Source organism: Trichoplusia ni, chromosome 17 (genome assembly GCF_003590095.1).
Source record: "Trichoplusia ni isolate ovarian cell line Hi5 chromosome 17, tn1, whole genome shotgun sequence".
Lineage (NCBI taxonomy): Eukaryota > Metazoa > Arthropoda > Insecta > Lepidoptera > Noctuidae > Trichoplusia > Trichoplusia ni.
In genome coordinates, this window is record NC_039494.1 from 3958096 (window position 1) to 3972307 (window position 14212).

Below are 14212 nucleotides of genomic sequence, written 5' to 3' on the forward strand. Positions count from 1 at the left end.
ACAAACTCTTTAGATTTATAATAAAAAAGGTACAAAGCTACCGAAAACAAACAAAAAATAGTTCTAAACATTTCCTTCAAAACATACTTTTTAATTTCAATAAAATATTGTCGATAAAATGGTTCCGTTTAATCGTTATCTTAACATTCAAGGATGCATTTCCAGTTCACAGAAGTGTTATGTCTCACTAGATTATGTTATCGCAATGTGACTTTAGGGCTTCAAGTGGCGGAACAAAACGTTTTAAATACGTCAATTACTTTGATAAGTCAACTTATAGCTCTTTTTGTTACTTCAAAGCGTCAGGGAGTATTGTGGGACATGTAAAACCAAAGACGTTTGATAAGTTAGGTTAGGTTATGATTTTTAGCTTAGTATTAAAGTTAGCTATTTATTTAGGACGTAAAGGACAAGTATATACAAAATACAAGGCAAATAACGGGATATAGTAGTGATTGCAATATTACATAAGGTTCTGAAGGTATCGCGTAGCTGTCAAACTCTACAATATACAAAAACCGTTGTAACTTTAAATGATTAAATACCAAAAAAAAATGTATCCTTACTTCTTTCAAATAAAACACTGAAACTGTCGTTTCTTATCAGCTATCAGTTAATTTGACAATCAAAAAGCGTATATCACCTGTGTAAGTATAATGTCAATACAGATATTTCTGTGTGCATAGATTACAGAGTTGTGACGTCACGTAATGATCATGATCTTGAAGAGCCTACCTACGATCATAAACAATGGAAACTAAATTTGGCGGAAAATCCTCGAGACTTGTTCAAAAGCATTTATTTATTATAAGAGTAAGTGGTACTAGAAAAACGCTAATAAAATTTTAGAAAATAAATATAATATACATATATTAGAGTTGTGTAAAAGAACAAACGAAGTTAGATTGCAATTCCGTAAATTAAACAACAGTGAGTCATTAGTTTATTATTTTGTCGGCGATAAAAGTTAACTGTGTACCGGTTCTATTACCCAATGCCTAATGTTTTCCATTTAGATTGGTTTTACATGAATAACTGTGATTTAGATATTGCATGTCTGAATCATTAATACAAACAAACAATATTAATGAGTAGTTTTAGATAACAATTGTCGTTGCAAACTGACTATTTGGATTTACATCTTTTTAATTTTAATTACCTACTTGCAGCATAACGCGAAATAGGTAAGTAGTCACCAATCGAAAAATATTTTAAGAATTCGCAGTTTCTTACAAAGAACTATAAATAAAACTACCTCACATTTATTGTTTAAACAAGGTAAACTTCTCAGAAACACACCATCTGTACATTATTATGTATTTTAGATCTCTGGCCGGCTGAAAGACATGTTTAAAACGGACGGACATGATACAAGCGATACCATAAACTAGATTTATTCATGCTTGCGAGTTCGGGTTAAATCATACCCTCCTTGAGCGGTGATCTTAAGAATTACATTATGCAGATACGATTACATTATACATTACAATCTGGATAACGTTACACATGTTTAGTTACCACGACACTAACCTTGCCCAACAATCCTGGCAAATATCTACTTTATTTTAATAACGAGTAATGACATTAATAAATAACGCTATTGAAGTTTAGGACAGTGAAACAAACAAGCCCTCCCGATAATGATACAATTTAAATTATGTAATATGAAAAAATGTTTCTGAATGCCAGTTATAAATTGAAATGAGAAAGCGTAACAAGAATTTTAAATAAGAAAACGACCACTGTTATTGCTACGTGTGTTTAAAACAAGTTTCTTTTGTTGATAAGCCAACAGAAAATGTCTGGAAGAGTCATTGACTCCTGCTGTGTATATTTCATAAACGTATGAATAATGTTGTAGTGATATTAAAGGTTAAAGCTGTTAATATAACTCATTTATTGTACAAAAACCCATCTGCCAAAAGACCGCTCTCCGCATTTTTGACACTATATATACGTAACGTTTTGTTTTTTTTTTACTCAAAGGATCAAGGTAAAGGTGACGATAGCTGGTATGATATAAAATAATGGCAAAACCCACAGAGTTTACATTATTTCTTTGTCCGACTTCAAATGCAACGGAAGGACATAATACAGGGCGTACCCTTGCATTATACCGGAATAACCTCAAGTAATAATGCGTTAGGAAGTTTCATTTGTAATGTAAACAAAGTGCCCACGTCTATGGGTACCTTAATAACTGCATGCATAGCAATGTTTATTGTTTAATGTCCGTATTTAGTATTAACACTATGGTTGCATATTATTGTAGTTCCATCTACCTTTTTGTTTTACTTTTAAGTAATTTGTAAATCTGTGGTTCACGTGTAATAATTCAAGATGGAGAACCTCTCTGACTAGTCCGCAACTTATATTGAATCCTACTTACTGCTAAACTATAAGCTTACAGGATTTAATAACGCTTATTAGACTCCACTGAAGTTTTAGAAACCACTCGATACTTTGAGAAAGTATGATGATCATATTGTTTTTATACTTTTACTCATCCTATTAAATTCTGTTTTATATTTCCATAGATATGTTAGCAATGTTTGTAATAAAACTCATTGTATTATTTGTTGACATTATCTAAGACGTTATGTTTCACGAATTTTAAAACCGTTTTCCTTATTTCTGCTATTTGCGGTTTAGATATTTTTTGCAGAGTACATTACGCGGTAAGATAAGTAAGTAGGATTCTTATTTTAAAAACGTCATCAACAGTAATACAAGTTCAACACTGTGTTTGCTCAAGCATTTCATGATTACATTTTTATCTTGTCAAAAATGTATGTGGCGCCAGTACCTAATAACAAAACACATTATAGCATGAAGTGCAACTGACGATACGATCCGATACGATCGCTCGCCAGACGATAATACCAGGGGTAATCACTCATTATCTCCACAAATCAGGGTCATTTGCGATAAGTCACGCTAAGGTAAAACATAAGACTCATGTCTTTGTTTATTTAAGTCCTATCCCAGAATCTCTCATCGGCTCGCCATCTAAGACACTTACCGTTGAATGTGTCGTATGCCGTGGGCTGATATTCCTCTCGAAACGTGTCCTGCGCGTACGCAGCTATCAAGGAGCTCTTTCCCACTGCTCCATCACCAACCAACACACACTTAATCTTTTCTTTCTTTCCACCTTTCACCTTCCTCCTGTCTTTAATCTGAAACATGCGATTCAAAGTCCTTCGGCTCTTCTTGTCCCTGACGGCCCACTCGTTCACTTTATCACAGCAGTTCAAGTCAGCGGAGACATCGTCTCGTATCACAGTGCGGCCACCCTCCTCGGCCACTTCGGAGTAGTCGTAGTCGTCGTCGTCCCGCCGCGCTATCGGGAACTGGCTCGGGCTGTGCACGCCGAACACGAACGGCCCGTCTCTCTCGGGCATACGGGCAGCGAACCCGTTCGCCGGAGTCGGGGGCTTCGCATAGTGCACTACCGGGGCCCGGTACTGACTCGAAAGGTACTCGTCGGACGCCTGCGGGTCGAACCTAAACACTAGTTCCGCTTCCCTTCGATCCAAACTTAGATCCGGAGGCGTAACTTTGTCTTGAAAGTATCCGACTTTCTCGCGTGCCCTTGCCTCCTGCAGTCGCCTTTCGAGTTCGACGTTCGACGGCTTCCAATAATCAGGTCGGTATTCGTAAGAATAATCTGTAGGCAGGTTTCTTGGAGCGGGCAAGGGCCGGTGCGGACCAGTGTCGCGGGGAGGCGCGCGTGGTGGGACCATTAGAGGCTTTTGCGGTTCCGCCAACAACGGCCGGCGCGCTGACAGGTTCGCGTTTCTGTTGAACATGATCCCTTCTAAACTGGGAGACATTGGCACTGTCACAAATTACTGCCGACTAACCGATTATTGGAGTGTGCGTCCGCGCACATAACTTGCGCGATCTAATCGTAATATATCGCGGTTTATGGAGCGCGCGGGCGCGAGTAGCGACGTGGTATCGCTGCGGGGAACAAAACGCGACTGTCTCGGTCGTCGAGCGCGAGTCGCGGGACGGCGGCCGGTAGCCGCGCTCCCCTCGCCCGGAGAAATGACCTGTTGCTTCTGTTACCTGTTCAGGTACAAGCGACCGTTTCGCAGCAAACGCAGCTGCTGCCCGTGAACAAAGCCCGTCACATGCGACGCCAGCCGTGAGCCTTGCATGGCCCGCAACCAAATTCATTCACGATATCCGACGATGAATGAACCACGACATGTTTTGTTTACCATATATTATATTTTATGTTTACATTTTAGGTTTAGCTACAATCCTCTGCTAAGAGATGTGATAGCAATCAAAACAATACATTTAGAACGTGACACAACTAAAACATGTTCAACAAAAATTAGTCAGCTTGCTTCTGGAAACATTTCACCTGTTACATTCGTAAGAACAGCGAGCGCCCCGAGTGTTCCGCCCCGTACTGAACTTCCAATTATGATGTTGCAAAAATGCTTAGAATAATGCAGAATTGAGGCTCTTTTCCGTCGAGGACGAACTCTGAACTATGCGCGTGAAGCATAATACGGTAGACCATCACAACTATCTAGTATTTACCTGCAAACGCCGACACTGACATGCCTACTTATTCATCGAGTATTCTTTTAAATGTAACAGAATATTTTATGATTTAGCTCGGCTGACTTAGCCATTGGTTTTCCTACCATCGCGAATTCATTTCCACATGAATAAACACTTATCTGTGAAACATGCTAAACTCGGTGGGCACTCTGGTTGATGTAAATTATGACGTTCCGGGCCCTAATTCCGCTATTGGATTAAATTGGACACTATTTTTATTTTCCTTAGCAATTTGCCAGTAGTAGTAGTAGTGAGTGTATCATTGTAAATAGCGGAAATGATGTCCTGCAGTTAACATCGTTCTTCCTATAAGAAGTATTATACCTTATACAGTAATGATCTATTTTGCTTTTTTTGGTCACAAAAAATAAATGGATTAGGTAAGGACCCAGAAGCAAGATTATACGTTTTTAGAGATTTTCCTGTTTTAAGCAGTCCCGCATTTATCTCATTGGACTTACTGTTTACCTAGCACATTAATACACCTATAGCTCTAGCAAATAAACGTATTATTGTTAAAAGTCGAGTGTAAATTACTGAAAGAAAACGAAAAATTTAAAAGTCTGAAAAACAAAATCTTTAGTTCTAAATAGGAATATAATATAATATACAAAACAAACATCTGTATTTTTGTCGTACGAATGATAAAATAAAACGCATATTTTTAGTCTGTTTTAGATTTTGACACTGACGTTGACACTGACAAAAGCACGTGTGATTATTTTGACACAATCATGACAGCAGCAATGCTGATCCACGTTCCAGACGTGAGAGTAGTAAAAACATAATTCGAGCATAACGTTTAGGCGTCAAACAGAGCTAAGATACCTTAGTTCACGCGAGAGAAAAGGATACCAAACAAATTTTATGATAACAGTCATAATTCCGCATGCACTGATTTCCTCCGACAGACGGTTTCAAAACCGCACGAAATGTGGTTATGTTCAGTGTTGAACTTAACATTATAAATAACAAAACTGTTATTTAGTCTCAAGTTGAAGTTAAAGTTACGTTATTATCGTAGTCTAATAATTAGTGGTACCATAATTCTGACACAATGGCCAAATTCAAATTGAGTAAGTAAAATTTAATAAAACTGAGTAACACGCTACTGTAATTTAACAACATTTACAGCAATAACACTGTTTGTTTATTAAATCATGAATGTAGGTATCATTATATCATTAATAATCGTATTATTTTGGGCTGTATATAGTTTTGCCATTCAAATAATTAATTTGAGAAATTGTTGCACAATTTTATCTTCTAGTCTTCAAAACACATGCACTAAGTGTATTAGCAAAGGCTATTGTTCAATTTTCTTTACAAAACTGTATTTTATTGTATAATGTACAATAAACTATTTAATATTCTATGTTGGTTAACAATAGCTTTCTAATAATATTTCAGAACAATGTCAGCTAATTGTAGTCATGACATAAAGCAGTACTTTAAGTTGCAGTAGCTGTTAGTTGACGCAACTATTTAGTTTATACATTGAATTAGTTTTAAATTATAAGAGCATTACATATCTAATGGCATACTAATAAATAATTTAATATTACAGAGAAACCATCCAAAAGGCAGCCAGCCCGTCTCCGCTACAAAATAGAGAAGAAAGTCAAAGACCACAACAGAAAGTTGAAAAAGGAAGCTAAAAAGAATCCAAAGTCTAAAAAAGCTAAGCCTATACAGATTCCAAATGAATGTCCTTTCAAAGATGATATATTGAAAGAGGTAGAAGCTGTAAAAAAGCATAAAGAGGAAGAGAGACAGAAGAAGAAGGATCTAGCTAAACTCGAGAAACAAAAGAAGATGGAGGAGAAGAAGAATAGTAAACCTAGTATTGGGGCATTGGTAAGTAATATGATACTTTGCTGTTTATAGTTGAATATTAAATACTAAGTCATGGATACCTACTCTAAAGGATGGAGATATAAATTGCCGCATCTATGATGTGATGATGACATGAATGACACACATTGAAGTAAATTCAATATTCAAAACTTTGTATTGTCACAACACAACACTGAAAAGTGTCTAATTAATTCATCTACATTTTCAGGTAGAAAATGCACAAGCCAGAGGCAAAGTCCACGATGCCTTTAAAACTGATGATGTATCAGATGAAATAGAATTTGGAAAGGACAGAAAACAAGAAAACTCACTCAAGACATACTACAGGGAGTTCAAGAAGGTTATATCTGAAGCTGAAGTCATATTAGAAGTTGTTGATGCTCGAGATCCTTTAGGTAAGTGAAGGAAATTAAAGCTTTTTATGGCTGGGATGTAAAGTTAAGGACAAAGCATAATATTTAGTAGTCTAGCTAGACCAAATAAACAAAATTACTCCTACATTGTGACTTTTGTTGTCTTCTTAGTTTGTTCTCCACTATGTCATCTTTTGGTCTAATTGGATGGTGGAGGGTTTGCCTATTCACCTAAATCTAATTCTCTCAACAACACAGTAATAAGATTGCTTGTCAGCCTTCCTGGTTTCTTACTAGCTGTAATGACTGTCAAAGATAAAGGAACTCAATATTTAATGAGCCTTCTGGAACATGGAAGAACTCGTTCTGAGATTCTTTTACTGACTCCTCCAAGAGTTCCTTAACTGGTGACAGATCGACTTGCGTAGCTTGATTAAGATATCAAAATACATGGAATGCAAACAGACCTACCATAGTTTTTGCTATTCTGTAACAGAATAATTCAATTAATTAATTGATAAGAGATAGTAGATTAGATTCCCAAAAAAAGTCGGCCGATATAAATATTCCAGGCACTTGTTAATTTTACAACCTTTCTCTTATCCAGGCACCCGCTGTTCTCAAGTCGAGGAAGCAGTCCGCGAGTCCGGCAAGCGTCTGGTCCTAGTCCTGAACAAAGCTGACCTGGTGCCGCGCACCAACTTGGAGTCCTGGCTCAAGTACCTGCGCCGCACCGCGCCCGCAGTGCCCTTCAAGGCTTCCACACAAGACCAGCAACATAACCTGGGCACCAGGAAAATGAAGCATATTGTTAAGGAGAAACAAATGAAAGGTATGTTGGAAACAGAAAGTTTGATTTAATGATTAGAAAATATGTTTAATTATGCATTAGCTTTTTGAGGTTTTCATAATCTTAGAAATAATAAAATGATTGTTAAAATTGGCTTACTGATTTCTTGAATTCAATCCCGAAACTTGATAAACAGATACTTTATATCCAGGATCAACACAGGATTTTCATACCGATTTTATATTCCCGTGCGATCATTTTCGATTTATACACACCTAATTAATAATGTAATTGCGAGCAAAAATACTTCTACCGTCAAAAATTCATTGTAACAAAATTGCTATTTCCATGGCAGTTGGGTAAAAATAGTCGCCAATAAAACGAATAATCTAAGACAATATTCTTTATAATTTTCAGGGTCAGCGTGTGTAGGCGCGGAGTTAGTAATGAGTTTGCTGGGTAACTACTGCCGCAACAAGGGCATCAAGACGTCGATCACGGTGGGCGTGGTCGGCCTGCCCAACGTCGGGAAGAGCTCCATCATCAACAGTCTGAACAGATCGAAAGCCTGCAATGTTGGGAGCACGCCTGGTGTTACGAAGTGAGTGGAATATTAGAGCAACCTGTATATCGTACCTGTATATGTATATTTTTCTTTACATTACTTTTTGTCACTAACGGCTTATAATCGTAAAGAAAAAACTTTAAAGAACACACAATAACATTTGAATATTTAGCTTTTTGGTAGAATGTTGATCAAAAGACACAAATACAATTTAATATTTAAACAGACCATTTTTACTCTGCCGCTATTCTTTACAATTTGAAAGAAGAACATAATATTCTCCAATACCTAACCTAACCTAACACTTTTATAACTCCCAACCGCAAAACAACCACCTTTAAATAAAACCTTTAATATCTCCAGGCAAATGCAAACAGTACAGCTGGACTCGAAGATCAAGATCCTGGACAGTCCCGGTATAGTGTTCCAGTCTGGTCCAGAGAGTGACTCGTCAGTGGCTCTGAAGAACGCGGTGCGAGTGGCCGCGCTGAAGGACCCGCTGACGCCCGCCGCCGCCATCCTGCAGCGAGCCACTAAGGCCACGCTCACAGAACTCTATGCCATACCGGATTATAATACGCCACAGGTTAGCTGGTACTTTACGAGTATAGTTCATAAGTGTCGAAGGGTATTCAATATTGGAATCTTGTTGCATTTTAATTGTGTGTTTTGGAAGTATGTATTAGCAATTACATCGGATAGGGCATTTAGATAGTTAAGATTATCCAAATTAGTTTCTTGAAGTAATAATTTAAGGTTTAGATTGTTAATGGTTATCTTTATACCAGCTTTTCCTAATATATGTAATTTATGACTCGAGTCAATCCTACGGCAAGCATTGACTTTTTGAATGATGTGTATCATTCAAAAAGTCAATGCGAGCCGTTTCGAAATCAAAATAAATAGTTCGCAAGACCTATTAAAATGTGGTTTCTGCGCCGGACCTCTGTCCCCGACATCGGCCAAGATTTTATTAATATTTCAAAATCAAAAGTAGATTGGTCAACGAGAAGGTAAATACCTGCCAAAAGATTAAAAAAAAAACACTTATTACTTGAGAATTACAGCTAGACGCAGCTTTCTTACTCAAATAATCTCAAATAAATAATTATATTTTATCTTATTTCAGGAATTCTTCGCACACCTAGCCTCTCGTATGGGCAGGTTCAAGAAAGGTGGAGTGCCTGACCAGGAGGCTGCAGCTAAGATACTGCTAAATGACTGGAATACTGGCAAAGTATGTATTCACTTCTCTTTATAAACAAATTAATTTTATTTTTTATTTTTTATGATGTTTCTTTTATCAATGGCAATGTACTATATTTTTTACAACGCCATCTAGTCTCATACTAGGTAGAACTGTCAGCTTTTATTATGAGTAATAGAAAACTGATGAACTTATAAACTCATACAAATTATAGATAAATGACGCCCAGACGTAGAACAAGTGATTCTGCTTATCACACAAAAATTCGTCCTGGGTGGGGATCAAAAGTCGAAACCACGACCTCCAAAATACCAGTCAAATTACCTAATATTCCTATAATGTGTAACTAAAAAAACTAGTGTTTTTCATCAAAACGATTTCACGATGAAATGTATTTCAAATATTGCAATAAGATTGATTGATCTTTATCCCAAGGTATTGAACCTTCATGTATATTACACACAAAAATAAACCCTAATCTTGTGCATTACAAATAACTAAACCTTCATCGTCTCCTCAGGTCAGATACTTCACATTGCCTCCAGAAACACCAGAATCCGAGGTCCATGTGGATGCTAAGATCGTGTCAACAATAGCTGCCGAATTCGATATCAACTCCTTTGAGGCTATGGAAACTGAAGCCATGGACGAACTAGCTGCTCACGATACAGGAGTTGAAGGAGTTAAGGTAAACTATACTTTATTTGATTTGGTTTAAGAGTGAATATTGTATGGTAGCTCATTATATAATATAAGACTTGAGTTAGTTTCGATAAGTGTATACTTTACAGTTTTAGAAACTAAATAAACAATCTGGATGTTTCTCTTTGACTAAAAATTCATTTTAAAAATAAATGCGACTAAGTTTTAATTTAGAATGACCGTAACTTTATAATTAAATTATGTGTTCATATCAAAAGTTAAATCAATTCATTACCTTAAGTACCTCAAAAATGGAGTATAGATAGAATATCATTGTAGAAGATAAAAGTTTAAAAAACATTTACTCCGGCTAATAAGGTCGCTATTAAATTGAATATTATTTTGAGCTTCGACCTTATGAGCCAAGTAGAGATGGTGCAGGCAATAGTATCTAATAACCTTAAAATATAACACGATTGTTACTTTAGTCACTAATCCCTTTGAAGAGTTAATAGCTTACAATACATGTGTAGACATGTAGATGGTAAATAAATAAGTATTTTTAATAAGCATAAATGCTTTCCAGATAACAAGCACGGGGCCAGTAAAAGCAGCTTTAGAAGACGACATGCAGGTCGACGGCGAAGACGCGAGCCTCCTCCCGAACTCACTCACCATCCGATCAAAACTAGAGAAAGCAACCAAACCTAGAGAAAAGTCCAAAGCAGACCCCGAAATGCTTCTAGAAGGGAACATGAAACAGAACAAGCTCAGAAAAATGCAGTTCAAGAAAGATAAGAAGAAGAAAGCGAAAGATGAGAAGCAAGCCGTCAATCTAGCTGGTGTACTAGAAAATGTAACACTTACGACGTACAAAAAAGATGACTACGATTTCAAAGAAGATTTTTCTTTATAGACTGACGTGGCGAACAAAATATATTATTTAATCAGGTTACAAGTCGATACTACAATATTTGTGTAGCTGTTCTTCAAGGATAACTCAACAATACAACTTACGGCCGTGAATATAAGAACTATATTCGTTAAGCGTTGTTTGCTTTAAAATTGGCCACGATTATCCGAATACTTGTGAGGTAATTAAATAATTATAATTGTAAATACTTGTTTTACTTGATGTGCATTCGTTTCCATTTTACGATGACTGATAAAAGGTAATTAAGTGCGACTGTTGGTAGCATTTCTGATAAAAGTTATTTTTTAATACCTATTTGAAAATTTTACCGAATATAGTGAATTTTGAGTACTGTAGTAAGTATGAATTAATCAGATAATTACGTCGACCTTAATAAATTTGATTTCTACCTAGTTAGAGACAATAACGCAACGGAATTATGCTTGAGCAGTTTCTATTTACAATTGAAACGAAGCAATAGGTAGTGCACAATATACAGCTATTGTTCAATGACATTATGTACCAAACCATGTCATAAAGTATCATACTATCTATGTATGCACAATAAACTGCAATTTTCTCTATAATTACTGGACAACCTGTATAAAATGTACAGCCCGCAACATAAGACTATTAACAAGATCATATCTAAACAACAGAACAGAATCTAATACAATAAGTTCCTATTGTCATATTAATTTTAAAATTAATAGGTCTTGAGAATTAATACAGGGTCCCGATTCTCCTATTCACAATGCCCGATGAATGAATGGCAATTGAATGACATTATAAATTATTATTACTCTCTGAAGTTCCGCCCAGTACTGAATTTCCAATTATTTTGTTCGAAAAATGCCTAGTTTATTACGAATTTGAAAATTGGCACTCAATTTAACTAATTTCCATTCATTGCAAATTGGGGCCCAGATTCGATGAAAGGTACAAATCTGACAATGATAAAAAGTGATGCATTTTTAAGTTTGATTCTACATTGTCTTTTGTTGGTGATTGTACGTATTCTACAAAAATAACCATGGTATGAATTGTACGAAAGCATACAATTGGTACACGTCATCCACGCGATGTCATGAAACGGCAATTAAATGAAATATTTCACCGGAGTATTTATTGAGTGGTTACTAACATTATAATTATAAATATAAACTACATAGATATGGCTAAAAACTGGTTTATAACTGACGTGGATCTATCACTTATTGATGTTTGAGTTATATTTACATTAAAGTATATCTTGTTAGTCATGCAGCATGCTACAAATTGCACATATTTTAGGTACATAATCTATATATTTATTGCTTAGGTTACAAATTAGCAATAAACAAATGCTAGGTAATATTAAAATAACTAATTGGTACTCTTTAATAGAAATTTCTAAATTTGATTGTCCAAAAAGATCATCGGACGCACGATACTTGGGGTCAGTACATAATCCACAGTTACTTGTCAGTAAAAGTATATAGCTAGTTCCTCTAATAAAGGTAATAAAAAATATAAATATTTAAATATAAACCAAAAGCCCTTTAATATTTTAGGATGTATTTTTCCATAGAAATTTTGGCTATATAAAGTGTTATTTCAACTTACATAGTCCGAAAAGTAACAGTTGGGACATATGTATGAGTCACCGTTTCCGAGTGATTAACAAATTCTAGAGAGCAGTTCAGTAGTTCAATATTACAAATATGTTGTCGTCATATAATTTCTTCCTATTACCGAATCTTAGAAATGACGTCAAAGCGAACGATTATATCAGAGTATTGTCAATTTCTTTGTAATACCGGAAACTGGCCGGATCGACCGGCTTTGTCGCTAATTGTATTAACAGATAAACAACAATCAATTCCTAAACGTGGGACTTTTCAGTGTAAATGGATACATAACAGTCGTTCGGAGATAATTTTGGACTAATTAGATAGGGGAAGGTGGGGTAAGACGGGGACCTTAAGGTATTTCATAAATAAAACCCATCTTTTTTAATTGCACAACGTAGGAACTTTTATTAATTAAATAATCAGTCTTTCTTCTTTTAATAACAATCAGTCAAAACAAAAAAAAATAAGTTCTTCTCATAAAAATATAAACTTTTAAAAAATAACTGAATCACCCCATCTTACCCCACCTATAGGGTAAGATGGGGTATACCCCTGGGGTAAGATGGGGTATAGACTATTTAAGCGCCGTCATCTTCACAAACCGGGCAGATATGTTCAGCTTCGTCATCGCTGTCTTCCACTCCTGCACAGACACAATGCGCTCACTTGCCTCAAGTACGATAAGTGATACAAGTATGATAATCGGAATACAAGCCGCGACAGTATAGACATTCTGTATCTTCTTCTTCTGTGCCTTTTCGCTTTTTCGGTTTTTCAAGTTCTCTTTATTGTTATTTTTGTCATTTACTTTTTGTTTGTTACATGTGGTTTTAGTTTCTACCTATTTTAGTTTTCCTCTCATTCTTTTTTATATAGAAAAGCAGTAATAATAGCTGCTTTTCCCCTTCTTCGAACTTGTCTTGGTCTTTTTTCGGCGAATCGCGAATAAGGCATTAACTTTTTCGGGCTAACCAGATGGAATGCATCATTATCTATATAATCATTTACTGTTGCCTGCTTGAGACATGAGGTTGAAGCAGTTGGTGGAGGTGGAGAGTTTGCTAAATGATTTACGGCGGTGTAGCCATTTAAGCATCAGGAAATGACAACATTACTGTTTTTGGAACTGTACTATAAAAAAATAGTTAATGTTGAATGCAATCTCAATACAAACTGAATAACAACTCAGCGGATAAGATCGGGTACCTACCCCGTCTTGCCCCACATAAGTGTCCCATCTTTCCCAAACTGGACTTAAAAGTTGTATTGAATTTTTAGAGGTTATAAATCAAAAGAAACCGGCATGAATTAATGAGTTTACAATAGTAAAATAAATACAAATTAACAAAAAAAATATGTCACACATTATGTTTATCATACATTATAACAGTCATGCACTTTATATGCTTCAATAATTAGATAAAACCACTTCAAATTTAAAAAATGTACTTACCATGAAGAATCGTGCGCTCCTTCGAACAAACTTTTTGCGACTCTAACAAGTACTGATAAATACGACTAGATGGCGTCAAAATAACTTTTCAATTAATACTGTATTATATATTTTTGGAGGGTCCCCATCTTACCTCGCTACCCCGTCTTACCCCACCTTCCCATAGAGGTCATTTAATTTTGTAGGAATAGCTTAACATTAAAAAAGCCAGCAAATTATTAAACTCCAAACCTAT

At 35.9% G+C, this 14212-nt stretch overlaps 2 protein-coding genes across 2 annotated transcripts in view; one reads left to right on the forward strand and one right to left on the reverse strand.

Annotated features, from left to right (window-relative positions):
• The window catches only part of LOC113502341, a 45864-nt gene extending 41819 nt beyond the window's left edge, over window positions 1–4045 (reverse strand). Inside the window, exon 1 of the mRNA XM_026883880.1 lies at window positions 3023–4045. Coding sequence (XP_026739681.1) covers window positions 3023–3836 — 814 coding nt within the window. The 5' untranslated portion in view covers window positions 3837–4045. The remainder of the gene's footprint in view (window positions 1–3022) is intronic.
• Window positions 4046–5485: 1440 nt separating this feature from the next.
• LOC113502427 (guanine nucleotide-binding protein-like 3 homolog) lies at window positions 5486–11117 on the forward strand. The gene is made up of 9 exons (XM_026883993.1): window positions 5486–5660; window positions 6152–6441; window positions 6650–6836; window positions 7402–7626; window positions 8002–8185; window positions 8513–8735; window positions 9279–9386; window positions 9877–10044; window positions 10585–11117. Exons 1-9 carry the CDS (start codon window positions 5642–5644, stop codon window positions 10912–10914), a joined length of 1734 nt encoding a protein of 577 aa, XP_026739794.1. The 5' UTR covers window positions 5486–5641; the 3' UTR covers window positions 10915–11117.
• The last annotated feature ends 3095 nt before the right edge of the window (window positions 11118–14212 follow it).